General features: G+C 48.8%; 1 protein-coding gene across 2 annotated transcripts in view; it reads left to right on the forward strand.

Moving 5' to 3' along the window:
* The first annotated feature begins 16514 nt into the window (after positions 1 to 16514).
* CRB1 (crumbs cell polarity complex component 1) overlaps positions 16515 to 27053 on the forward strand; it is a 103514-nt gene continuing 92975 nt past the window's right edge. For both annotated transcript variants that reach the window (XM_088474059.1, XM_088474060.1), the window contains exon 1: positions 16515 to 16587. In XM_088474059.1, the coding sequence (XP_088330185.1) occupies positions 16515 to 16587 (73 nt within the window). The remainder of the gene's footprint in view (positions 16588 to 27053) is intronic.

The following is a 27053-nucleotide window of genomic DNA, read 5'->3' on the forward strand; positions in this document are numbered from 1 at the left end:
GAAGAGGATCCGGATCGTAGATCAGTTGGCAATTTGGGAACGAAGGCTCTAGGACTCTGCCGCGGAAAAGTGGTGAGTGTTGGCTGACGAGACATCGCTAGGGCTCACATTTTGGCGTAGTCGGCAGGATGTCAGACGATGAAGAGAATAGGGGGGCAACTGGACGGGTCAACATAGGCCCTGCACTCGCTCATTTGCCTCGGTACGATGGCCGCAATTTACAGTTGGAGGATTGGAAATCGCGACTCGAGGGAATTGCCCTCCTATATAAGGTGTCTCCGGAGTCAAAACTCCAATTGGCTCTGAATTCCCTCGAAGGGGAAGCCAGACGTACTATCCTCTTGAGACCGGAAGAAGATCGCGATTCCCTGAAAAAGGTACTGAAGATTCTGGGGGATCTCTATGGGAACACGTCATCGGCTGGTACCCTACAACAACGGTTGTTTGCCCGGTTCCAGAGAGAGGATGAGTCCATTCCTCAGTTTGCTAATGCACTTCAAGAATTGATGGGCGAGATTAGAAGGCGCGATCCGGATGGGATGGGTGCACTTCCAAATACCAGCCAGATGTTATGAGATCAATTTGCAATGGGGTTGAGGAATGTCCCGTTGCGACAGATTTTGTTAGATAAAATCACGCAAGACAACAAACTGACTTTTCATCAGATACAGATAGACGCTGTGTCCCGGGACCGAGATGCAAATTTTGGTCCATATGCTGTTACTCCACAGTGGGTACATCCGACGTCTGCTCCCGTGATGGGACGGGAGGCCAACCCTATGGAATCATGCGTTCAAGATCTTAAAGCAGCTTTTGCTAAGGCAACCCAGGAAATGAAAGAAGAGGTTTCCCGGCTGAGAGAGGAAGTATACCGGCAAAGAGGCCGCAGAGCTGAAGAAGAGTACCGGCCCAGAGAGTCGGACGGATCCAGAGGAAGAGGTGTTGGAGTTAGACAAGGAGGAGCTAGGGGCCCCCCGATGCTACCGTTGCAATCGGTTTGGACACATTGCCCGGAATTGTACCGAGGCAATTTCTGAGCCCCAGTTAAACTAGAATCCCTCGCGGTAAGGGGACCACCCGCGGGGGAGTTACGTGGAGAGATAGCCATTGTCAACTCGGCTGAATTGGTAGGGGAGTGTCCCATTGTTGTTGGATGCCTAGGGGGAAAAGATCAACAGTGTTTGTTGGATACAGGATCTCAGGTGACCACCATGTCCGAGGACTGTTTCTTGAAACATTATTCTCACCTGAAGGAATCTGTTTTGGAGAGTTGGGTCACTCTCACCGCAGCTAACAACCTCCCCATTCCGGTGGTAGGGGTTGTCTGGATGGAAATAGAAGTTTGTGGCCGAAAGTTGGGGAAGAAAGGTATCCTTGTGGTCAGTAGCGCAGGTTTGAGTCATGGACCGGTGATCCTTGGAATGAACGTATTGAAAGACCTGGATCAAATTTTGTTTCAAGAGAATGGTCCTCGGTACTGGAGACATTTGGGGGTCCAACGACCGGTTCAACAAGCCTTTCAACAGGTGGGACAGCGATGTGGGGCCCAGGGAAAAGGAAAGGAATCTTTGGGCCTCATCAAAACCAGCCATCGGCAACGAATAGATCTACCCCCTCGTCAGGAGATAGTACTCCCCCTGGAGGTGCGTACCCATCAGCAATTGGACGGGTTTGAGGTAATGATAGAACCCACAGGCTTCTTCGGAATAGAGTCCGGAATAGTTCTGGCTAGAACTTTGTCAGTAGTCAAAGAAGGGAAGGTGTTGGTCCGGATATGTAACTTAGGGGCACAAATTCAGCGTGTCCCAGCAGGAGCTGTAATTGCCCGAGTGGTAGCTATTGATGGTGATGGTGTTCGCAGAGGCCAAAGTATTTTGCTTCAGTCAGAAGCCACTGAATCATGGACCATGTCAGTGCAGGTCGAGCAGGAGGAGGAACCAAGTATAGAGTGGAACGGAGGGATAATAAGGGAGCAGATGGATGTCTCGCTAGCTGACTGTGACTCCGATACGGTGCAGAAGTTGGACCAGATGCTGTGGAGACGTCGGAGAGCTTTTTCGAGACATGAGGAAGATTTCGGCTACACGGACGATTTACAACATGAGATTCGCACGGGAGACACCTTACCCATTCGCGAAAGATACCGGCCTATTCCCCCAAAGCTTTACCAGGAGGTCAAGACAATGCTTCGACAGATGCTGGATAACGAAGTGATTCAGGAGAGTAAGAGTCCATGGGCTGCCCCCATAGTGTTGGTTAGGAAGAAGGATGGGAGCATCCGTTTTTGTGTGGACTATCGGAGGCTGAACAGTTGCACCGTACGGTATGCCTACCCTCTACCTCGGATTGAGGAGTCCCTGGCGGCATTAGGCGAGGCCAAGTTCTTTTCCACCTTAGACTTGGCCAGCGGATATTGGCAAGTACCGGTTGCCACACAAGATCAAGAAAAGACTGCGTTCATTACGCCCATGGGACTTTTCGAGTTTTGCCGCATGCCATTCGGGCTCACCAACGCCCCGGCAACGTTTCAGAGGATGATGGAGCGGTGTCTGGGAGATTTGAATTTCAAAACCCTTCTGATTTATCTAGATGACATTATTGTGTATTCCGCCACGGTGGATGAACATTTAGCTCGTTTGGAGATGGTCTTGCAGCGCCTGGAGGGATATGGGTTGAAGGTCAAACCTCGGAAATGTCACCTACTAAAGACTAGTCTGGAGTATTTAGGGCATGTGGTGTCACGTGATGGGGTGCATCCCACACCAAGTAAACTTGCAGCTGTGCAAGAATGGAAGACACCCCGTACAGTGACCGAGTTGCGAGCATTCCTAGGGTTGGTCGGTTATTACCGACGTTTCATCAAGGATTTTGCCAAGATTGCTGAGCCACTCCACGCCCTATTGCGGGGGGTGGCCACAACTCAGAAAACTCAAGCGGTGGCGTGGGGCGTATCCCAGGAAGCAGCCTTTGTGTGCTTAAAGCAAGCCCTCACAGAAGCCCCCATATTGGCCTATGCCAATTTTGAGACACCATTTGTTTTGTATACTGATGGGAGCTTGCAAGGCCTAAGGGCCGTACTTGCTCAGGTTCAGGATGGCCAGGAGCGAGTGATTGCCTACGGGAGTCGTAGTTTGAGAGAAACAGAGAGAAACCCAGACAACTACAGTTCCTTCAAGTTGGAATTATTGGCCGTCGTCTGGGCTGTGACCGAAAAATTTGCTGAATATCTGACGGCCACCCATGTAGATATCTTTACCGATAATAACCCTCTAGCCTATTTGGGGACTGCCAAGCTTGGGGCCCTGGAGCAACGCTGGGTAGCCCGGTTAGCTAAGTTTTCCTATACCATTCGTTACCGGCCAGGGAAAAATAACGGAAATGCTGATGCTTTATCTCGGTTTCCTGTAGAAGTCCCTGGGACACAGGGGGATGAAGACTGGGAAGAGGTAGAAGTCCCCGATCTGACCCGTGTGAGGAAATCAGGGGCAAAAGGCGATCGGAATGTCAAGCAGAGTGCCACGATGCTCCGGAATAGCGAACAAAACTGGGCACGCGAGCAGCAGGAAGACCCCGGTTTCAGAGCTATTATGCAGTGGAAGGAAGATGGTCACTGGCCCAGCAAATGGGAAAGGAGTAGGCTTACTACTTTCTGTCAGAAGCTGCTGCATAAGTGGGACCGACTCAAGGTTTGTGCAGGTACTCTCCGGCATCGCACCTACCTTAGTTCGGAGCTTCGGTTTGTAGAGCAGATAGTGGTACCAGAAGCGTTGGTCCGACCACTGATTGAAAACGCACACCAGGAAGGAGCACACTTGGGCAGTGATAAGACCTATCAATGGTTGCGACGTCAGTATTTTGCACCTCAAATGCAGAACATGGTCGTTCGGGTCTGTCGGGAGTGTAGACGCTGTGGAGTGGTCAAACCCTCGGAACAACATGCGCCTATTCAGACCATCTGTACAAATCGACCATTGGAGTTACTAATGATAGATTATGTGCTGATTGGGGAGTCTGTTAGTGGTAATCAATACGCTTTGGTAATGACGGACCACTTCACAAAGTTTACTGTGGTAGTGCCAACCCGTGACCAGACGGCTGAGTCGGCTACAAAAGCGATTGTGGAAAATTTTATACGGCAATATGGGTGTCCCGAAAGGATACATTCAGATCAGGGAGCCTGTTTTCAAGGGCGGCTAATGGAACGTCTGTGCCAACTGTACGGGCTACAGAAGTCCCGTACAACTCCATACCACCCTCAGGGTAATGGGGCCTGTGAAAGGTTCAACCGGACCTTGCTACAGATGCTCCGAACCCTGGAAGAAACAAAAAAACGGAGGTGGCCTGAACATGTGCAGGAATTGGTTTGGGCCTACAATAATAGAGTTCATAGTACTACCGGGTTTTCTCCTTTCTTTTTGTTGTTCGGTCGGCCGGGCCGGGAAGTTCAGTACTTGGTACTAACCGAGTCCGATGGTAGGGAGGGATCGCTTCCTACAGGTTGGGTGGAGGAACATCGGCGGCGTCTGAAAATTGCTCATGATTTGACGGAAAAGATGATAGCCGATCATAGACGTACCCCGGCTGGGGCGCGAGGGGTTGAGCCGTTTTCCGTAGGGCAACGGGTCCTGGTCCGTATGACTCGTCCGGGGGGTAAACTATCTGAGCGTTGGGAAGTTTTACCTTATGTGATCAGATGTCGTTTGTCAGTGGAAGGACCGGTCTATCAGGTGGAATCCACTGATGGTCTGGGGCGATTGCGGACTCTTCATCGGGACATGTTGCGTCCCTGCCTTTTCCCAATTTCAGCAGAAAGGGACCTTATACCTGACGTCATTCAGAATGACTCGCGTAATGAGGAGACCACGTTGTCCACTCCGGCTGGAATGGGCAACCTTGAAGAGGAGTGGTGGGCACCCGCAGAAATTCCCACTGTGAATGAAGTCGACGATGTTCCAGAGGTGGCGGATGTAACACCCTTACCTAGACGTTCTCAACGATTCAATCGTGGCGTGCCTGGGCCTCAATATGCTGATCCCGACTTTGTCTGGTCTCAGACCTCCTTTGTAGGGACTACAAAGGACACAGGGGGTGGAAATGTGAGCGGGGTCATCGGTGCGGGGCCTGGTCCGGCCCGAGATCCAGTGGCCGCTGGACGGGCAGGCGTCGGCGGTTCAGGCGGCGCGGTGCGGCGGTGGAGGACGGGGCTGGACGAGCTTGCATCTGGAAAGATTCAAGCTCGTCCAACCACCAGCACGGATTTTGAATTTGGCGCCGCTGGCGAGCCAGTAATGGCTCGCGGGCGGACAGCCAATCCGAGTCTGGCACGGCGGGCCAATTGTGGCTCGCCGCGTCATGGCTCCGCCCCCTCGCGGCTCCATATATTAGGCGCCGCTGAGCGGGGCGAGTCAGTCCGTCGGCGGAGAGCAAGCCAGGAAGACCGTCCGCGGAGGAGAAGAGTTCCAGAGGCGCAGGAAAACGCCGGAAGACGCCGTGTTCAACAGCTGAAGACGGAGGCGCTGTTGCTGGAGGAGGAAGACGGCGGCGGGCGGCGGTCAGCGGAGCCGAAGCTGAGGACCGGAGAGCTCTGCAGTGGAGGAAAGTTAAAGAGCTTATCGAAGTTCCCCACTGCAGGCTCTCCCAACGAACAGGGTAGGCGGCCGTGGGCCACCTTTACTTATATTTAATAAGTACCTCAAGTGTTGTCGGGCTTAAGGCCCGTGGGTATCATCAGGCACTAGGCCTGTGGCCACGTAGGAGGGGCACAAGGCCCCGGGGATAGCAGGGGCATTAGGCCCTGTAGGGCAAATCCTTAGGCTCTACAGTCAGCAACCTGGGCATTAGGCCCAGGTTGTTTAGGCTCAAATAGGCGACAGACCTGCATATAAAGTGGTCTGGGCATTAGGCCCAGGTCACTAAAACGACCCTCAGAGGCAGCCCTATATATATGGTGGTCTGGGCATTAGGCCCAGTTCACTAAAAGACCATTAGGTTCACTAGTGGTGGCCCAGCTCCAAAGTGATCTGGGCATTAGGCCTAGATTCCTAGGGATCGGCCGAAGGAAGGTGGGTTTAAAGTGAAAGGCATCCTGGTAAGAACCAAAAGCGATCATCCACGGGTCGGCGGACCTGTGCCACAGAGTGACCGGTGCTGGAGGTCTGTACCACTGGGTACAGAGTGCTGATAAGCGGTTCAAGGGATAAAGTAATCCGAGTAATAGGCTCGGATCACTCGCGTTAGCCCCAGCTGGGTGAGGCTGAATACTGGGCATAGATTATTGAGTAAGCCCTCTCGGGAGTCAGTGCAAGGGGCTGTGCGGCTTCGGTTCTGAACCCCTGCAGGGGGAGCTCTGAAGATTTAGCCTAGTAGGTCAAGGCAGCGGTGTGTTCATAGAAGGGCGCAGACAGGGCCGGCCGGCCGGGAAGAGAAAGAGAGGGACAGCTGAGACAAGAGTGTTTCCGCTAGAGGTGTATTGTCCCCAAGCCAAGTTAATATAGTGTGTAAGAAGACGTTTATTTGTTGTTTGCCCTGAATCTTCTCGTTATAGCAGAGAGTTCACGGAGGAAGTTTCTGGAAGTAAGGTTCAAGCTTCCAGGCATACAAAGAGGTAACCCCGTTGGTACAGCATTGTTTGCGTGTTTGTCCGTGAAGGAAGGGGGGGATTGTTTTGTTTGATTCTCAGGGGCGGCGGACGACCCGTCAAGGTGACAAGGGGGCTAGTGTGAGTATCTCTCGGTGTCTGTCTGTCTTTCATTGGAGCGTTCGATAGGGGATCTCTCACAACGGTGAGAGATCCAAACATCCTATATTTTCTCTTCCTCTGTCTGTTCTTCCTTTGAACACCGGTTAGGGGATCTCTCACAACGGTGTGGGATCCAAACTACACCTGAGTGTGTGAGCACTGTATAGGTGAAAACTGGGTAGCTGAGGCCCCGTGCCAATGATGACCATTCACCCAACCGGTGAAGGTCGCATTCATCCCTAGCGGTTATTGTGTCACCAAGCATAGGAGGATTGTTATTGAATAACCCATTCTCTTACAGCATCAGGCTGGTTTGAACCTGAAAACACAACGGTGAAGAGGATCCGGATCGTAGATCAGTTGGCAATCTGGGAACGAAGGCTCTAGGACTCTGCCGCGGAAAAGTGGTGAGTGTTGGCTGACGAGACATCGCTAGGGCTCACACCATCGCACAGGGCACCACAGGTCAGGGGGCCATGTATGGTCCTGTCAAATTTCTGTTTATTATCATTCTCACTTATAGTTTCCTCTTATTTTATCCCCAGCAACTCCTGGCCTCCTTATCTCTTCCCTGGCCCTTCCCCATGAGGCCATTCCCCTTTTTTGGGTGCATCATGTCCCTTTGAAAAATGAGGGGGGCGCCAATGCTGTTTCTGGCACAGGGCACCAAAAAGTCTAGTTACAGCTCTGAACTACCTGCCCTACTACCAACCCCACCTCTCCGGCCCCAGGGACATACACTACCTCCCAGTCCTCTAGACACCATCTCCCCCCCATCCCAGGTTACATACCATGGTACGGCAATGATCACAATAAAACTCCAACAGCTCTTATACCAGGAGCTAAACTGCTAAACACACATCACTCTTTGGGTGGTGGAGCCAAGCATGTCAGCAAGTACTGCAGACAGGTCAGTCTTCTGTGGGGGACTGGGGCAATTCTGTATTTTTTTTTCCTGTGGGGGCCAATGTGTTTTATTTATTCCTGTTGGGGCCAATGTGTTTATTTTTTTCTTGTGGGAGCCAATGTGTGTTATTATTTTCCTGTGTACTTGTTTTTTAGTTTTTTTCCTTGTGGGGGCCAATATGTTTGTTTTTGTCTGTGGAGGCCAATGTGTTTTTTTTTTTTTATGTTGGTAGCCAATGTGTTTTATTTTTTTGTTGTAGGTGCCAATGTGTTTTTTTTTTTGTCTGTGGGAGCCATTGTGTTTTATTTTTTTTCTTATGCAATGTTTTTTGTCTGAGTATGCGTCTAAGTTGCACCTAACATGCGCCTCGATGGTGTTTGCACAGAGTTGCAGTACAGATTTAGATGAACGCACCAAGAAGTGTATTAAAATTGTTTTGGGTGTTCCTAGGCGATTACAGGGGGCTGGCTAATCAAACACAGATATAGCGTAGTATGGGCAGCTTTTTGGAGTGATATAGACGCTGAATTGCTCTCATTGGAGGCCATACTCAGACGTATGATTTGCACCTAGCATTGGGCTGGTGAAAGTTTCAATGGCATGACCAATGGTGGCATCTAAAGATACACAAAGCATGATTGCAGCGTCTACAGAATCTGACAGTGGGTGTCTCAGTCCTTGTACGCATGGATATACACCAGGGAAGGGCATTGTAGTGGTATTAGCATAAAGTTGCCAACGCAACAGCATCAAAAGATGCAAGGAAGGCCGCAACTGTGTCCAACTTAGAATCAGGCCCCTGAGGGATCCCGCCCCCCTCAACAGACCACACCCTCTCAACAGACTCCACCCCATTAGGGCTGCTTCCATGAAATTTCCCGGGCTGGTTTTCCATCCCAATCCGCCCCTTGAGGTGTGGTCTGAACATAACCAAAATGTCAATAATGTCAGAGTCTTTGTTGCAGAGCGCATGCACACATATCCAAGGAGAAGAGACATAAGCTGGTTCCCAAGTCACTGGGGTATATCACGCTTTGACACTTCCATGAAAATAAAGGATACCGACTATGGGACATTTCAAACAAGAAGCTTATGAAATCCAGAGATGTGGTATTCCATAAAAACACCACAACCTAACCTAATGTGAAGCCAGGACAAGAATCAGAGAACAAGCTTGTTGTGGATATACCGACAGTTGAAAGCTTGTGTGACTTATGCCGGGATGTACTAAAAGAAAAATGCAGTAAAAACCCAGTTTTCTGAGTTTTTACAGCATGTACATATGTACTAAGCCCCGGCTGCCCGATTTTCGATGCGGTGGGTAACGCATTACCCTATAGAAGCCTATGGGCTTCTTACCGCATCCCGCTCCCCACTGCTTTACCGCCGCCTTGTCTCCCCGCACCTCTCACTGCCGGCCCCCCTCACCTCAGCCTCCTGCGTGCTTGCCCGTACTCCTCCTGGATTCCCCGCCTCCTTATCCTCTTCTTCCGGGTGCAGGGAGGAGGAAGAGGAGGAGCCCGAGTCTTCCTGCAGAGGTTACCAGCAGGAAGCTCCCGGGGACCAGGAGGGGGAGGAGACCCACGGAAACCCCCTCATCCGGCGTCGGCAGCTTTGCTAATGGCAGCTTTTATTGCAAGAGCTGTCCTTTGCGATACTAATTGCATATGTTAGTACATATGCGATTAGTATATTTGCGGTGACTAGCGTGATGTACACCGCATGGTTAGTACATCCCGGCCTTAGGGATTGCCAATGTGAATGCCCAATCACAGAACAGGAGTTCTGTGATAAACAATAAAGGAAAATACCCTAAGAGATATTATAAGGAGTTTGCAAATATCACTTTATGTGAACCCCAAAATATCCTAGAAGCAAAGTCAATCAACAACTAGGAGGAATAGAGATCAGCAATAGATAAAGAAATTGCATCATTGTATGACAACAATACATGGACTGCTGTTTACAGACCGAGTCACCACAAGACAGTCAAGAACAAGTGGGCCTTTTGTAAAATCTTTAATGAAGATGGAACCATTGCCCTTTATAAAGCCTGTCTTGTCGAAAAAAGATACACACAGAGATCCGACATTGAATATGGCAAAATCTTCTCACCTAAGGCAAGGTACAGTACATTATGTTTAGTCAGTGAAATATCTGCCATGCATGATTTGTCTGTACCTATTAGACTTTCAGCTTTCTTAAATGGAGAGTTAATTGAAGAGATTCATGTAACCTCCAGAGCATTACAATAAGGACATGTTCCAAGAGGGAAACGTCTGTTTATTGAAGAAAGCTTTGTATGGTCTAAAGCAATGGTCATTGTCAGTACATTAAGCTTGAAGCTGTACTAGTTGAGATGGACATTGTACGTTCAGAGACTGATCATTATCGATACCACAAGACAATATAGCGTAAATTGTTCATTGTAGTCTTGTATGTGGTTGATCTGTTGCTAGCAGGTCAGGAGAAGCACATAATCAAGCACCTGTTAGAGCAAAAATTCAAGTTAAAAGACCTAGAGCCTGCACATCATCTACTAAGCTTAAGGTTCTTACTAAACTTCTGGACAGAAACTGTCACAATTGATCAGCAGGGATATATTGAAGCAATACTTACAAAGTATGCAATGTCAGTAGTCCCAGGGGCATCGGAACGATTTTATGTTTGGGGGGCAACATAAAATTCTTCCGGTGCCCCTGCGCCCCCCTTCCACTCTCTTACCTGTTGCTGGGCAGCTGTACCCAGCCACCCAGCGCTGGCACAGACCACCACCTCTGGGCTCCGTCCTCTCAGCTGCTGCATGGAGGAGGTGTAATGTGCGGTCTTTTAACCTAAAGACTGAGGGGGTCATTCAGACACGGTCGTTAGCACCGATGAGCTCGGACCGCCAATGCGCTCGGACCGCCGATGCGCTCGGACATCACCAGTGATGTCAGTGGAGAGCTTCCGGCTCTGACAGAGCCAGAAGCTCTCCGGGGCTTACGACAAGGGAGACCCTACCCTAGGGTCTCGTTGTAAGCCCCGATGGTCGCGATGGTCTTGACCATCGCGACCATCACCTTAGGCGGTCGTAAGACTGTGGGTGTTAACCCACAGCCTTACCACCGCAAAGGAGGATGTCTTGAAAATTCAAGACGTCCTCCCCTCATTCAGACCGACCGCACGCTCTGTGCGACCGGCTCTGAATGAGGTCCTGTATGTGCAGGGGCTGTGCAGCCTATTGCTATAAAGCACAGCTCTGATTGTCCATGGCCACTGCGCCTTTAAAATGTTTTGGGGGGCATGAGCCACCCCCTTGCTCTCCCCCCCGTTCTGACACCCATTAGTAGTCCCATTGACAAAGGCTCAAAACTAACAAAAGCCGTGTCACCGACAAGCAAGGCAGAGATGGAGAAAAATTCCTTATAAAAGACCTGTTGGAAGTGTAATGTATGCAAGTATAGGAACTCATCCGGACATCACACATGCTGTGAGCTAGGTGATCCAAATTGCCATTAACCCTTGGAAACAACACTGGACTGCAGTTAGAAGAATCCTGAAGTACTTAAATGGTTCAACTTCCTTGAAATGAGAGTTTTCAAAGTCTGGGAATTCTACATTGACCACTTAACTGAGGTGGTCACATGGGATGCGAATTCAGCCATTTGTGCTTCAGCTGAGAAGGTGCGACTGCGCCGCCCCGCTGTGTTTTGGAAGAGGAAATTCGTTGTACACATGTGCAGAATGGATCTCCCCGGACTCTCCTGCTGACCTGGCAATTTCTGACCAGTTTTGTCAGAAAAAAATTGTCAGTTAAGTGGTTAAAATCTTTCTGTTATACTGACTGGGGATTTGATGAGGATGACAGTCGTTCACACATGGGATACCTGCTTGTACTGGCAAAAGCAGCCGTCAGCTGGGCATGCAGAAAGCAACCCACTGTAGCCCTATCCACCACTGAGTCAGAATACATGGCACTGCCAAGGAAGCTTTATGTTTAAAAGAGACTTGGGGCTAAATTTGGAGTTTTGGTTATTTTTTCATCAGTTTTGCAAAAACAGACCATTTACTAAAGTCAAATCTGATGACAAAAAGCCCTAAAACCTGACTTTAGGGACTTCTGGTTCCGGGTTCATGGAGTAAGCAGCTCTGGGCCTGATTCAGACCCGCTCGCGAGCGCTGAGCGCTCGCAAGCGGGTCGATGGTGCCCTAGTGCACTTGCGCACAATGGAGGGAGCTCCGTCGTGCGCATGCGCGAGACCCGCATAGCGACGGCCACGCCAACCGCTATGGGTCTCGCACCAAAGGGGGCCTGCTGTCGATGGTGAGTGACAGCACGCCCCCTTTGGTGGGCGTGCCGGGGGCGTTGCTGCCCAGACGGAGGTGTTCCCATGGGAACGCCTACCGTCTGGGGCCGGCCCCACTGACATCACAAGTGCCAAAAGCACTCCTGGGCTTGCGGCAGCGAGACCCTACCGCAGGTCGCGATGGTCTTGACCATCGCGACCATCTTTTTGGCCGCTCGCATAAGCTGTGGGTGGTCACCCACAGCTATGTGAGCGGCCAGGAGGCCACTCCAATTTTAGGTAGGAGGGCCCTGATTCAAAGCGAGCGCTCTTGTCAGAGCGTCCGGTTCTGAATCAGGCCCTCTGTGCGAGGGCTCCGCTTTACTCCCGGCGACATACCTCTCTTTAAGGCTATTATTGCCTCACAACTACCGCCTACTTGTACCTCTGGTCCTAACTGGCCTGCCCGCCGAACACAGCCGAACCGCTGTGACTTCGGGGAAGGATCATGCGGGCAGTGCTGTAAGCAGTGAGACGCCCGCGCAGCACTGCTAAAGCCTCTTTTTTGTGGCCATAGTATACTGCGGGAGCCCGGTCCTCCGGTCGAGACAGCTAGAGGTGTGGAGACGCTGGGCAGCCGAATTGCAAGTGCCGCTGGACACTCCATTATCCTCGCACTGTGGGCCTGATTCAGAGCCGGATGCTCTGACCAGAGCTTGCTCTGAATCAGAGCCCTCCTACCTAAAAATGGAGCGGCCTCCTGGCCGCTCGCATAGCTGTGGGTGACCACCCACAGCTTATGCGAGCGGCCAAAAAGATGGTCGCGATGGTCAAGACCCTCACGACTATCGGCCTTGCGATGAGACAATGCGGTAGGGTCTCGCTGCCGCAAACCCAGGAGTGCTTTTGGCTCTATCAGAGCCAAAAGCACTCCCACTGACATCACTAGTGATGTCAGTGGGGCCGGCTCCAGACGGAAGGCGTTCCCATGGTAATGTCTCCATCTGGGCAGCAACGCCCCCAGCACGTCCACCAAAGGGAGCGTGCTGTCAGTCACCATCGACAGCACGCCCCCTTTGGTGCGATATCCCATAGCTACAGCTTGGCTGTCGCTATGCGGGTCTCACGCATGCACACGACGGAGCTTCCTCCGTCGTGCGCATGCGCATTAGGGCACCATCAACCCACTTGTGAGCGCTCAGCGCTCACGAGCGGGTCTGAATTAGGCCCTGTAACCACTCGTGAGAATTTTTGATGCACGCAGCAACACCTTATTAGGGGAGTCTTGACTATCCTAGCTGACTAACCCCCCACGTCCCCGTCCCCCCCCGGCCCTCTAATTAAGATGTCCGGGTCGTGGAAGACAATCACAGGGGAAAAGAAAAAAGCAACAGCGTCACACGCTATTTCACACCCACGCAGGACTCAATGTTACGGATGTCGGGGTTCCGACACCCAAGAATCCCTGTGAGAGAGTGGTGCAGACAAGGTGGAAGGATAAGTCTTATCGATGGTAAGCGGACACTAATGGAGGCGTTTGCGCCAGATAGCTGTAGCAGTTGGCCAACTGGTGAAGATTAAGCTGGTGCCAAGGATTTGGCTGAGTGGCTGGGCGGAACAGCTGAGGCCGAGGTAGCGACTTGCGGCCGATGTTGCGGCTTGAGGCCGATGGAGCGGCTTGAGGCCCTTGTTGCAGCTTGAGGCCGATGTTGTTGCTTGAGGCTGATGTTACAGTTTGAGACCGATGATGCGGCTTGAGGCCGATGTTATGGCCTAAGGCCGATGTTGCGGCTTGAGGCTGATGTTGTGGCTAGAGCCCGATGGTATGGCCTGAGGCCGATGTTGCAGTTTGAGGCCGATGTTGTGACTAGAGCCCGATGTTATGGCCTGAGGCCGATGTTGCGGCTTGAGTCCGATGGTGTGGCTTGAGGCCGAAGTGCGGGCTGTGGGAGAACGGCTGCTGGAGTGGCTAAGAAGCCGGGTATGCAGGCTGTGGGAGAACGGCTGCTGGAGTGGCTAAGAAGCCGGGTAACAGTCCAAAGTGAAATAGCTGGAAGAAAATAGCTGACCATGGAGCTGAGCCGAGCGCTGTGAAATAAACACTATAGCCGGCAAGGCAGCTAGACTCCAGTGTGTAAAAATAGAGGAAGGACTCATCAGGTGACCTGGAGGAACCCAGCCCAGGTCTCAGCAGTCCTGATCTCAAGGGAGCAGATGCAGTGGGGAGAGGAGCAGGAGAATCTTGAGCCATGTGCAAGTCCTGGACTGGACTTATAACACTAAGGCTGTGACACTTATCCTACATTACTTTGAGGAATTAGATGATACTAAGCTATCCTCTTATTATACCATCATTCCAACATATCCGCCTTCATATACTACGTGAATTAAAGCTACCTACTGCTTGCAGTATATATAGTGCTTTATTGAAATCATGCATGTATGAAGAAATATTTACAGGCCCCGGCCTCTTCTATTCCAAAACCTCCGCGCCAAGAAAACCGCTGTGTGAGTAACAACATTGCGTCTGATGATGAGACGGAGGTCACCCCTCCGGCCCACAAAAAGGCTGCGGCACAAGTAGGAGATCAGGCTTGTCGCCTTACAGACCCTATTACTTATGGAGATATAGTGGAGGCAATCAAGAGCACAATGACCCCTCTTTTGTCTCAGGCAGTAACTGACAATAAATACCAGCTTCAGCAATTGTCAATAAGAGTTGCTGATACAGAAAAGAGATTGGGTGCCACATTTCAAGATGTCTTTGATCTTAAAGGCAAGGTACAAGTCTTACAGAAAGATAATTACTACCTGCGTAACAAGATAGATGACATTGAGAATCGCTCTCGGCTAATAATATTAGAATTGCTGGTCTTCCCGAATCCGTAAAAGGCCCAGCATTGGCCCATTTTGTTAGAAATACCCTTCCATCGCTGCTCGAAATTACTGAGGCATGCACAGATTTGGTTATTGAAAGGGTCCACACAATAGGTCCTCATCCTAAACTGGCAGATTCACGTCTCAGAGCTGTATTATTCAAATGCCTCAACTATATTCATAAATCCATCATTTGGGAAGGCTAACGTCTATATATACTCCAGGACTTTTCGGTCGAATTGTCTAGAGCTGATTTAGACGGTATTTAGATGCCTGTCATTAGTCCCATACAGGGATTTCACAGTCGGGAAGCTGGCGGCCGGCATTTTGACCGCCGGCTTCCTAACTATATCCCGCAGCCACAACCTTATCCATGCATAGAGATACCCACTGCTGCCTTCTCTTCTGCGAGCGAACACTCAGACTAGCGTACACATCGGGAACATCGGCCACCATCGACCACTTGAAGCTAAACTGACCTCTCATTCTGCGAGTCTCTGCACATGCAGGGAGGTCTTGTGCTGCAGAGGTGATCACACAGGCTAAATTACGGACACCCATTAAACAGCATCCAAACGGTAAAGGTGCATAAACACACAACTATTTTTTGAACGATTATCGATAACGATATCGTTTATCGTTCAATAGTTGAAAAAATCGTTCACTTTCTGAGTTAAAACGATGCGCGTTCACGTTTGTAGTTTGTAGTTCAGTCAGACTGACCAACTCAACGATTTTCAGTAAGGGAATATGCAAAAATCGTTTGTAGTTCAAAAAAATCGTTCATTACATTTAGTAAATGAACGATTTTAGTAAACGATTTTCATTCATTTTTCCCTTGAAAAAATTAAAGAAAATCGTTTACTAAAATCGTTCATTTACTGAATCGTTGGGTGTGTATGCAGCTTTAGACTCACCTGCGTTTTTAAGACCACCCCCTCGCCACCTCCCCAAATGCTTGTTGGCTGTCAATCATTTCTACGTGTTCGCTGGATAGAGAGTGCCATCACAATGCAATCGCAGTGCGATTGCGCACATATGCTATGCTGGGTCATTTTATTTTTGTCTGCCTCATTCGCTATTTTAAATAACTTTATGTAATAAAAGTCAGATATCCCCTTATCTCCTATGCTCCTATGAGCAGGGCCCTCTACCCTCTTGTGCTTCTCCTTACTCTACCTTCATCTACTTCTTACTCTCTACCAGGGCACCTAACACTTGGTTGCTTTGCATTGTTGCTTATCTGGGTGTTATGCTCGCGAATGCAGCAATGTATATTATCCATGCCCTGTAATGTACTGTACTGTAAGTCACTGTAAATCAATCTATTTATGTACTTGTAAGGTGCTGCGGAACACTTGTGGCGCCATATAAATAAACGATAATAATAATAATATTATAATAATGTGATTGTGGAGTGTAAATCTTTAAATAAATCTCACCTCCAGTTTGAGTGTAGAGTAACACATTGGTTATTCATACTCTCTGCAGGCTCTCTCCTTCCCTCCCTTTAATCCACTCCGTGCATCATCAATCATCTACACCAGGTTTTATACATCACCCAGACTCTTGGACCAACATCCTTGCTAGGCTATCAATGAGGGCAGTCTGTCTCTGTGCTGCTGTGTACATGCTGTGCAACTGATGCTCTGTGCATATGTACGAGGCATGGCTCCCAGTGTCTGAATGGAGTAATGTGAAAAGAACTATATAGCAGTGCTGGATGATGGAACAGCCACGGATCCTGTGGACTCGGTGTCTCTATTTATCTCTCCTGATGTTCTTCCAAATCAGATGTGAGTTGCATTGATATCTTATTGAACTTTGACAGAAAACAATATATCCCTAATTGCTTACCTTGTAAATTCAGGACAACAGATTTGTAGCAGTGTTAAAATATATATGCACCTTTACACATATCTGTAAGCCTCTGTGTTCATTAAAATTATTATATCTATTTATAAACTAGAAAAAAGTACATTACACATAATTATAGGCTAAATGTATATACATCAAATGATAATGTTTTCGGAACAACACCTCTCAGAAAAATATGCATATTGCATGCAGACATTTACATCAGCCAAGTATTAAAGTATTTCATTTTCAGTAGACATTACTATGAGCAGATGTGATAAAGGAACTTGCAACCCGTAGTACCCTGCACTTTGCAGTTTTACAACTTTTTTTGGAGGCATCAATGCTATTTCCACTTTGCAGATTGTGCAGGGTATTTAGTCATACTTTACAGCGTGTGTAGTGCATGTGTCCCTGTTTTCATAGGACATTTGTGATTTTCCCCAAATTTTAGATCAGCATTCTTATTGTTTAGAAGTCTTCTGATACATCTGGTGTATTGGGATTAGATTGGTGAAATATCTAAAACTGCTTTACTGTATTTTCCACTGAAAAATAAGACCGTTGTGGCGTATGGGAAAAGGGTATCCCCTGTTTTCTGTTTTAGGATTGTATGGATCTTATTCCGGTGTAGTGTAATCTGTGTTTAGTATAGATTCAAAAGTGTCACATCTTTAGTCTTCCACTGTCCACCAAGGATTAAAAAAATCTGAATCGATTTATACCCTTACCCTGGCTAAAAACATGCAGACTACAGGTTCTGGCCGCAAGGAAGCGTCTGTGCAATACCAACCAGCAAATATTAAAATACAGCAGGAGGCATCCATAGGAAGCAGACACCTCCTGACAGCAATAGCGATCCAAGTGCAGCATTAAGGGAGGCTACCTCATATCAACCAGACTGGCCAGGCCGCAGCACTGGCCAGTCAGAGTAAGCTTCAGCTTACTCAGGCTAGCAGCCTGTAAGGCCAGGAAATCTGCATCCACTGACACAGACCCTGGCCTAGGCACTTCCGGAAAACAGGGGCGGCATGCCCCCGTTTACGGGAACGCTAGTTAGGCATGCCCCCGATCCTCCCCCAAATTGCATGCTGCGGCTTGGGGAATCAGAGAGCAAAATGGCAGGACCCATTCTGCACATATGCAGTTTCAGATAATCGGAAAACTGTGAGGCTCCACATTAGCACATTAGACCTGACTCATGTTCTGTGTTCGCACAGAGGGTCTGATTCACTACCGTACACAACTGCAAATACGCACGCAATCTACCGATTGTTTCGCACTGCTCATGCATACGCATCGCACTGCACGTGCGCGACCCGGCCGCTGCAATGGGGACTGCGATTGCAGTGGCTACGCAGACCCATCGCAGAGTGAATTACAGGAAGCGCCATTTGTGGGTGGTGGCGGGGGGGTGGTCGGCCGAACGCAGGCATGCCAGTGGTTGTTAGCAATTTCTGAGTAAGGCTAGAGCTTGTGCAAGTGTGCATGAGGCTGTGATGGTACTCGATTGTACCGATGGTTTCGCTATTCTGCTAAGTATTACGGATGTGTGCAATGTAAACTGGGCATCCTTATGTAGTGCAATCGCAATGGATTAGCATACTATCGCAGTTGAACTGCATGCGTATGCAATATTGTGATCCGTAAGAATCAGGCCCAGAGTCACAATTGCGATTTGAGATGCACACATGGAGAAGTACATTGATAATGCATTGGTCTGATGACTGGGAGGTGGCTAGTCAGACATGCGTAGGTAGTCTGTCTTCTGGGTATGTTATCGGCATGTCATGGGTGTGTTTGTAAACTGGTTGTGTACACAGGGCCTAATTCAGACCCGCTCGCGAGCGCTGAGCACTCGCAAGTGGGTCGATGTTGGCCCAGTGCGCATGCGCACGACGGAGGCGGCTCCGTCGTGCCCATGCGCGAGAACCGGATAGCGACGGGCAAGCCGTCGCTATGTGTCTCGCTACAAAGGGGGCGTGCTGTTGATGGTGAGTGACAGCTCACCCCCTTTGGTGGGCGTGCCGGGGGTGTGGCTGGCCAGACGGAGGCCTGGAGCTATACGAGCGGCCTGGAGGCCGATCTAAAAATTCAGAAGGACGGCCCTGATTCACGGCCACAGACCCTTAATCGCTCACATAGAAGGGCCATATTCAGTTGTGTATTATGCACCTGTTATAGGGTTGGTGCACATTTCAATGGTGCAACCAATGATTCTTCGAAAGCCGCACCAGATGGTAATTCAGCATCTATAGGCGCTCAAAGTGAGCATTTCAGTCCTTGCACATATGCATGGATGTACACCAGAGAAGGGCTGTATAGCGCCATTTGAATAAACTTAGAGACATACAATTGGCAAAAGGCGCAGACACGGACGGGACTCAGAACCAGGCTCAAAACGTGTTGAGAAATTTAGGGGTAAATTTACTAAAGTGAGAGTTTTTAGAAGTGATTTTTAGAAGAGATGTTGCCCATAGCAAATACAGTGACAAGGTGTCCGCGCATGCGCCGACCGGCCGTCGCTACCCCCCCTGTGCGACCGACACCCCCCCGTCGCCTCCCCGCGACCCCCCCCTTAATTTCAGCTGACCAGGTCACAGTGCAGGATTGGAGACCAGCTGACCGGTGGGAGGCCATCACCGGAGCACCGATCACCGGCCCTGGACTCAGGTAAGTTTTTTTTTTTACTATATTTTTTTTTTAGCAGTGATCATCTTGAGGTCTGTTTAGACCACACAGCTGATAACTGGGGCCGTCTCCCGGCTCTGCTTTGCCTGTTAGAGCAGAGCAGGAGTCCGGTAACTGAGGGAGACCCTGGATAACGCCACATCCAGGTGGCGTTATTATCACAGGGCTTCCCCCTGTATTTTTTCACAATTTATTTTTAGTAAATCTCAGGCACATCTAAGTCCCCATTACAATTATGGGAAATCTGATCTGCTTACTAAAAATATGTGATAATTAGAGCTTGGAGTAGAATTTTACACCGCCCTGTAGTAAATTTAGGTGAAACTAAAATAATGTGAAATGGGTGTGAAAATACCCTTTTTCATTTTATTTTAGTAAAAATTATGTTAATAAATAGAGCCCTTACTGTTTCCATTTCCAAATCACCACTCCAGTAACACATTAGTCCTTCACCTCTAAAGTAATGCATCACTGCTATAGTAAGACATTCCTCACCTGAAGGGGCATATCTACCCATTGGCCAGGATGGCACTCGCCAGGGGCGCCGACCAAAGGGGGCGCCACCCGGCAGTGCCACCAGTAGCCAAGGGGTGGACAAGTCCCTCGGCCCCACAAGTGTAGGGCAGACCGCAGTGAGAGCGGTCTGCCCTACACAGTTTACAAACACGCAGCCACCAGCGGCGGCTGTGTGTTTGTAATAGCAGCCAGCTAATGAAAGTCAGACAGACTCTCATTTGCTGCTGCATCGTCCGCGGAGGGAGCTGGCTGAAGCTCACTAATGAGCTCCGTCTTCTGGCTCCCTCTGCAGCATGTGATGGGAGAGACGTCATCACGTATGATGTCTCTCCCATGCAGGAGAAGAGCGGGTGGGACTGAGCGGACAGCGGCGGTCGCATCAGGAGCGAGGATCAGGTAAGTTTTTTTTTTTTTTCTTTGTGTGTGTGTTTGTAGGGGGGGGGCACTGAAATAGGGGGTGGCCGCTACTGGGGACAATTTATGGGGGGGTGCCCACTACAGGGGGCTCTGTATAGGGGTGGCCACTACTGGGGCACTCTATAGGGGAGGCCACTACTGGGGGCAATTTAGGGGGGTGGCCACTACTGGGGACACTATAGGGGTGGCCACTACTGGGGGCACTCTATAGGGGTGGCCACTACTGGGGGCACTGAAATAAGGGGTGGCCGCTGCTGGGGGAACTTTATGGGGGGGGTGCCCGCTACTGGGGGCTCTGTATATTGGTGGCCACTACTGGGGACAATTTAGGGGGGTGGCCACTACTGGGGGCGCTGTATAGGGGTGGCCACTACTGGGGGCGCTGTATAGGGGTGGCCACTACTGGGGGCACTGTATAGGGGTGGCCACTACTGGGGGCACTGTATAGGGGTGGCCACTACTGGGGGTAATTTAGGGTGGTGGCCACTACTGGTGGCACTGTATAGGGGGGACTACTACTGGGGGCACTGTATAGGGGGGCTACTAATGGGGGCAGTGCAGCATAGGGCGACTGCTACTGGAGAGTTACTACTGGGGGCACTGTATAGGGGGGGGGGGTCGCCAGTCCATTACATTGCCAGGGGTGCTTGGATATCTAGATACACCCCTGCTCACCTGTGTACTAACACATTCTACTCCCTCACTTCTGTAGTAACACATTATCCCTGCTCACCTCTGCAGTAACACATTTCTCTCCCTCGTCTGTGTTGTACCACATTCGACATCCCCCCCCTCACCTGTGTGTCCCTCCCTCACACCTGTTGTAACACATTACCCTCATTCACACCTGTAGTAACTTATTTCCCTCCCTTGTGCCGGGTACATAATTGCCGATGTGAGTACCCGGCCGACTCACGATGCGATGAACATCATTTGTTCACCACCTGCCTCCACAAGCATCAGATTGTTCATCAAATTGACAGATTGAGCAGCATGTAGGCTCAATCTGTATATGCGATGAACGGCCCCGCAGGAGTGCGCATGGTAGTTCATAGTGGGCACATACTTGCCGACATGGACGATATGTCGGTCCGATCCGCCGGATCAGATGATACATTGTCTAGTGTGTATTCAGATTTACACTTTCCCCTCCCTCACCTCTGTAGTAACACATTACCCCCACCCAACCCTGTAGTAATACAGTACCCCCACCCTCCCCCGTAGTAATGCATTCCCCTTACTCACCTCTGTAGTAATACATTACCCCCACTCAACCCTGTAGTAACACATTCCCCTCCCTCACCACTGTAGTACCCCTTACAGTTTACATTCACCCCCTCCCTCACCTGTGTAGGAACACATTCCCCTCCCTCACCTGTGTAGTAACACATTCACCTCCCTCCCCTGTGCAGAAACTGGGGACAATTGCCTATTTCCCTCCCATGCCTATATAGTAACACATTCCCCTCCCTCATCTGTGTATTAACACATTCCCCTCCCTCACCTCTATAACACGTTTCCTTCTCACTGCTCAGAGCCGTAACTAGACTTTTTGGTGCCCTGTGCCAGAAAGAAAATTGGCACCCCCCCATTTTTCAAAGGGACATAATGCACCCAAAAAAGGGGCATGGCCTCATGGGGAAGGGCCAGGGAAGAGATAGGATAGGCCAGGAGATGCTGGGGATGATATAAGAGGAAACTACAAGTGAGAATGATAATAAACAGAAATTTGACAGGCCCAAACAGCGCCCCCTGACCTGTGGGGCCCTGTGCGATGGCACTGGCCGCACTACCCTAGCTACGGCCCTGTCACTGCTGTTGTAACACATTTTCCTCTCTAACATCTGTAGTAACACATTCCCTTCCCTCACTATTGAAATAGGGGAACCACACCAACTGCCTGTGATGTTTGGTTGATGTTTGAGTTCTGAACTGTGCTGCGGCCACGATGAAGCAGTTAGGACATTGCACACGGGGAGGAAATATTTTCACCCTTTTCACCCCCTTAGGAGTCGAATTTCAAAACATCCCTTCTTAGTGGGCACCTACGTCTTGGAAGGAATGTACTCCCAGATTTTCATGTTTCTAGGTCCAGGGCTTTGGGCTGGGCATTGATGAGTCAGTCGGTCAGTCAAGACATTTGAATTTATATATATATATATATATATAGATTATGCTTAATTTAACTGCAGATGTCTTTAAAAGGTACTTTGTTAAACAATAACCCAAATTGTGCTACTTTAAAAATAACTATAGCCACTTTTGAACAAAACTATAAAATATATTAACAGATTTGTGTTACTGAATAATATAATACTGTATATCTGAAATAATTAGTTTTCTTTTTAATTAAATATTTAGTTAACTTTTTTGCCCCTAGTTTGCATAACCATGGTGTCTCTCTTTACTACCCTCCCACCGTCAGCCCCTGACATACTTACCTGCCTCTGCAAAGCTTATACAGGTAGCACTGGAGAATGTTAAATGAAGACAGCAATCAGGGGAAATGTGTCATAATGCTGATTGGATGGGACAGTTGGAATGAGTTGGGGAAATGGGTTAATTTAAAAAAACAAACAAAACAAAACAGAAATAGAATTCTTCTTTAGGTAAATATGTCCAGAGTGTGTTTTGTCTCCTGAAGACATCTGCTACTTCCTTCTGAAAATGGCAGAAATTAGATTTTTTATTTATTACATTTCACTTCAGCTCCTTCCCCTCTCTGTGTCTGTGCGTCTTGCTTCCCTCCATCTCTCTCCTCATATCATGACACTGCCCATGTCCACATACAGCTGTATCCTCACATAAGGGCCTATTCATCATACTAAAATGGCCCGTTAACCATGTGGAAATGCTAGTTTCCACATATTTAAGGTAATGGGCCATTCATCATCAGGGGTCCGATAGGAAAACCTTATATTCAGCAAACTCCAAAAACGTAAAGTTTTCTGAGTTTGCCTGCGAGAACAAATGATATCTTCATATGGCGCTTGTTCTCGTAGCCTCACTCCTTCCTATGGGATCCTGGGGATTTGAAGAGGTATCCGAGCGGATCCCTCTGCCGCGTCCTCACTGCCTCCTTGGTGGCTTTGCGCATGTGCAGCGTGACCTCAGGTCCCACATGCGCAAAATCCGGCGATGGGAAGAGGTAAGTAACGCTGCTGCTTCTGTAGCAGTGCTACTAATCGTGGAGACAGCTGCTTTTCGCAGTAGCTGTCCCTGTACCAGAGCAATGCTGAATTTCTTGGTGATAAGTATTCCCTGCGGCGAGGTGAATAGTTAAATATCCCCTGCGTTGAGGTGGATACTTAATCATCAGGGGCCATACTATTCATGCGATGAATAGGCCCCATAATTACACAAATGGGCTGGTCACTGCTTCTGACAAGACCAGCACTAGGGATAGCCATCGACCATCAGAGGTTAATTTGCCACCAAAGGTCTAAGGCAGGGATATAACATTATTTGTGCGACCGGTGCAGACCACGCCCCCTCAACATGATGTCACATGGGGGGTGGGGTCACACTCGCCAGTGATTACAGCAATGCCAAGAGCTGCCTCAGGATGATCTGAGGAGCTGTAAGGGCAGCAGTGTGGCCGTCTGAAGCGTCCTAAGGACATTCCAGGTGGCACTGCTGCATAGATTCTGGCTGCAGGGTGCCACTCTAGGCACCCTGCTAGCCAGATGAGGTTAGCAGAAAAAAGCTCCGAGGGCCAGACCAAATGATTCCGAGGGCCTTATACGGCCCCCGGGCTGGAGGTTCCCCATCCCTGGTCTAAGGTTTTTCCATTGATGGTCGAGGTCTGCTAATTCTCCGCTATCAATGGCAGAGAGCACAACAATGTTTGATTTTCTTCCCTGGCACAAGGCACACAAATCTTGGTCACTCCCCCAATGTTTCATATAGCCCCATCCTCCTTCAATGGTTGATCCGTTGTTTTCCATCTCAAACTTGGGGCCTGATTCAGAGCCGGACGCTATTTGCGCTCGCTCGTTCAGAAAAAAGGGGTGGCTATTCAAATGAACCGTTCGCTCTTTGCGGTCTGTTCACGCCTCTAGGTCTGAACGAGCGAACAAAACTTGCGGTCGTTTTTTGGAAAACTACGCCCCCTGGCCGCTCGCATCCTACGTCATGTCCGCTATTTATTAGATTAATCGAGTACATCGACCAGGGTATGAACTGCTCGCTATTCTTGTGGTTGGTTTTTCCTACCACAATCTTGCGAGCAGTTCTGACTATAAAATAACCCAGTGACGTGGTCAATGACGCTGCTGTATTAATTATGCACACCCATAAAATGCCCGTTTTGACCTTTAAGCACGCCTGCGTTCTGATCTCAACTCCCCGTTTTCAAGCACCTTCCCCTGTTACCACCCACATACGCCTCTTCATGTCACTCAAAATAGCAAGCATTCGCTATTTAGCGAACAAACGATTTTCGGCTGCACTGACTGGGTCGCGCATGCGTATTACGATCCGTACACATGCGCAGTTGTGCAAACATCGCTCGGAACGAACGAGCAGCCGCTTATGAGCGGCTCTGAATCAGGCCCTTAGTCAGAACCACTGCCTGGTACTGTGTGAGAATAATGATGGACCTCTACCTTTTGTAGAAATAATTGCAAAATCCTTCATGCTTTAGGTTTATGCTGAGTTGAGATGCTAGTTTCCACATATTAAGGTAATGGGCCATTCGTCATCAGGGGTCCGATAGGACCACCTTATATTCAGCAAACTCCAAAAACATAATGCTTTCGGAGTTTGCCTGTGAGAACAAATGATATCTTCATATGGCGCTTGTTCTCGTAGCCTCACTCCTTCCTATGGGATCCTGGGGATTCGAAGAGGTATCCGAGCGGATCCCTCCGCCGCGTCCTCACTGCCTCCTTGGTGGCTTTGCGCATGTGCAGCGTGACCTCAAGTCCCACATGCGCAAAATCCGGCGATGGGAAGAGGTAAGTAACGCTGCTGCTTCTGTAGCAGTGCTACTAATCGTGGAGACTGCTGCTTTTCGCAGTAGCTGTCCCTGCACCAGAGCAATGCTGAATTTCTTGGTGATAAGTATTCCCTGCGGCGAGGTGTATAGTTAAATATCCCCTGCGTTGAGGTGGATACTTAATCATCAGGGGCCATACTATTCATACGATGAATAGGCCCCATAATTACACAAAAGGGCTGGTCACTGTTTCTGTCAAGACCAGCACGAGGGATAGCCATAGACCATCAGAGGTTAATTTGCCACCAAAGGTCTAAGGCAGGGATGCTTTTCCGTAAATGGTTTCCTGCCATCGATGTAAACCACCGATTGTCCCATCGATGTAGCCCAATGCCTCCAGTGCTATATCTCATTGTCACAGATCATTTGATGGTCATCCCTATTAGATATATTCTGTGCTGCTGTGAATATTCTAATGATCTGATTGGTTACAGGTTGTTTTGTCCATGTCTAGTTAAAAACGCATAGAGGAGTAAATGATAAAGAAGAACAACAGAAAGCTTGTCAGATACACTGTAGAATTGAAATAATATGTATGCATACCTTTCATTTACAGGTCTAACTTTATAGTATAGCAGGTAAAATATGTAACAAATTCACGTAAGGTGGAAAAGAGGTGATTCCAGCCTTTCACTAATCTGTAACGTCTGACAGCTATGTCTGTGCATATGAGGAGACATGTGCTCTATTGAACAGTAGTTATGTCAGCACCCAGGAAGACAAGGGGTTAAGAGCAGGACAAAGAAACACTGAAAAGGCTCCTATAATCTAGGTCACCGTCTGTCTCTGTTACTAAAGCTACAGACTTAAATTTTATGAGATCCACAAATACTAGTAATACTAATAAACACACACACATACATAATAATACTGGACATGACATGGATTACTATAGATAGAAATGTGACCCAAAAGAGATAGTATAGTATAGTATATAGTACATGCACGATTGGTTCAGACTTTGGGTAATAATAGCAATAGAATATTTAATCTTTCAGCCACTTCATCTGCATCTCCCTTCTTACCGCAATTCCATTTTCCAGAGTGATGCCTGTTTTCATCCTAGTAAAGATTTGTGATTAGAATACAGAAGCTGAGCGGACACTCTTCATACAATGCTGAAAGGAGCTGGAAGAGACAGGGGCAATCACAGGATAAGTAGATGGATGTTGTCAAATATATGGTTCTGTAGAACACATAAGTAATACATTTATTTTGATATAAAACCATCCCCTTTCCTGTTCATATCCCCCTCTGATATCTCTCATTGCCATCCTATTTGCCTCCTTTCATGCATCTTACTATCCCATTTAATACCTCTCATTGCCACCCTTTTCGCCCCCTATCATATCTCTCATTTATATCTTCCTTGCTTCTTTCATTCTTCTCATTATACACTCTCATGCCACTCATATGGGCCATTGCTATAATCATTGTATCCTCTTTTGTATCGCTCATTGTCAACCTGATTGCTTCCTCTGATATTGTCAGGATTGCATACTGGTTATTGTTATCCTCATTGCCCACTTTAATGTAAAACATTGCCGACTCTCATATCTTTCATTACCAGCTTATACAGTATAGAAGACATTGGGCCTAATTCAGACCTGGACGCTAAGCCGCGAACGCACGCTATGGTCAATAATCGCCCATTTGCGCATGTGTGTGCATCAATATGCACATACGCAAGTCACTCACTGCTCTCTGGAATTGTGCGCTCGTAGTACACAGACTGGACACTAATTTGAGTGATAGAATGTGCCATTTGTGGGTGGTAACAGG

Source organism: Taudactylus pleione, unplaced genomic scaffold (assembly GCF_031769625.1).
Source record: "Taudactylus pleione unplaced genomic scaffold, aTauple2 ptg000146l, whole genome shotgun sequence".
NCBI lineage: Eukaryota > Metazoa > Chordata > Amphibia > Anura > Myobatrachidae > Taudactylus > Taudactylus pleione.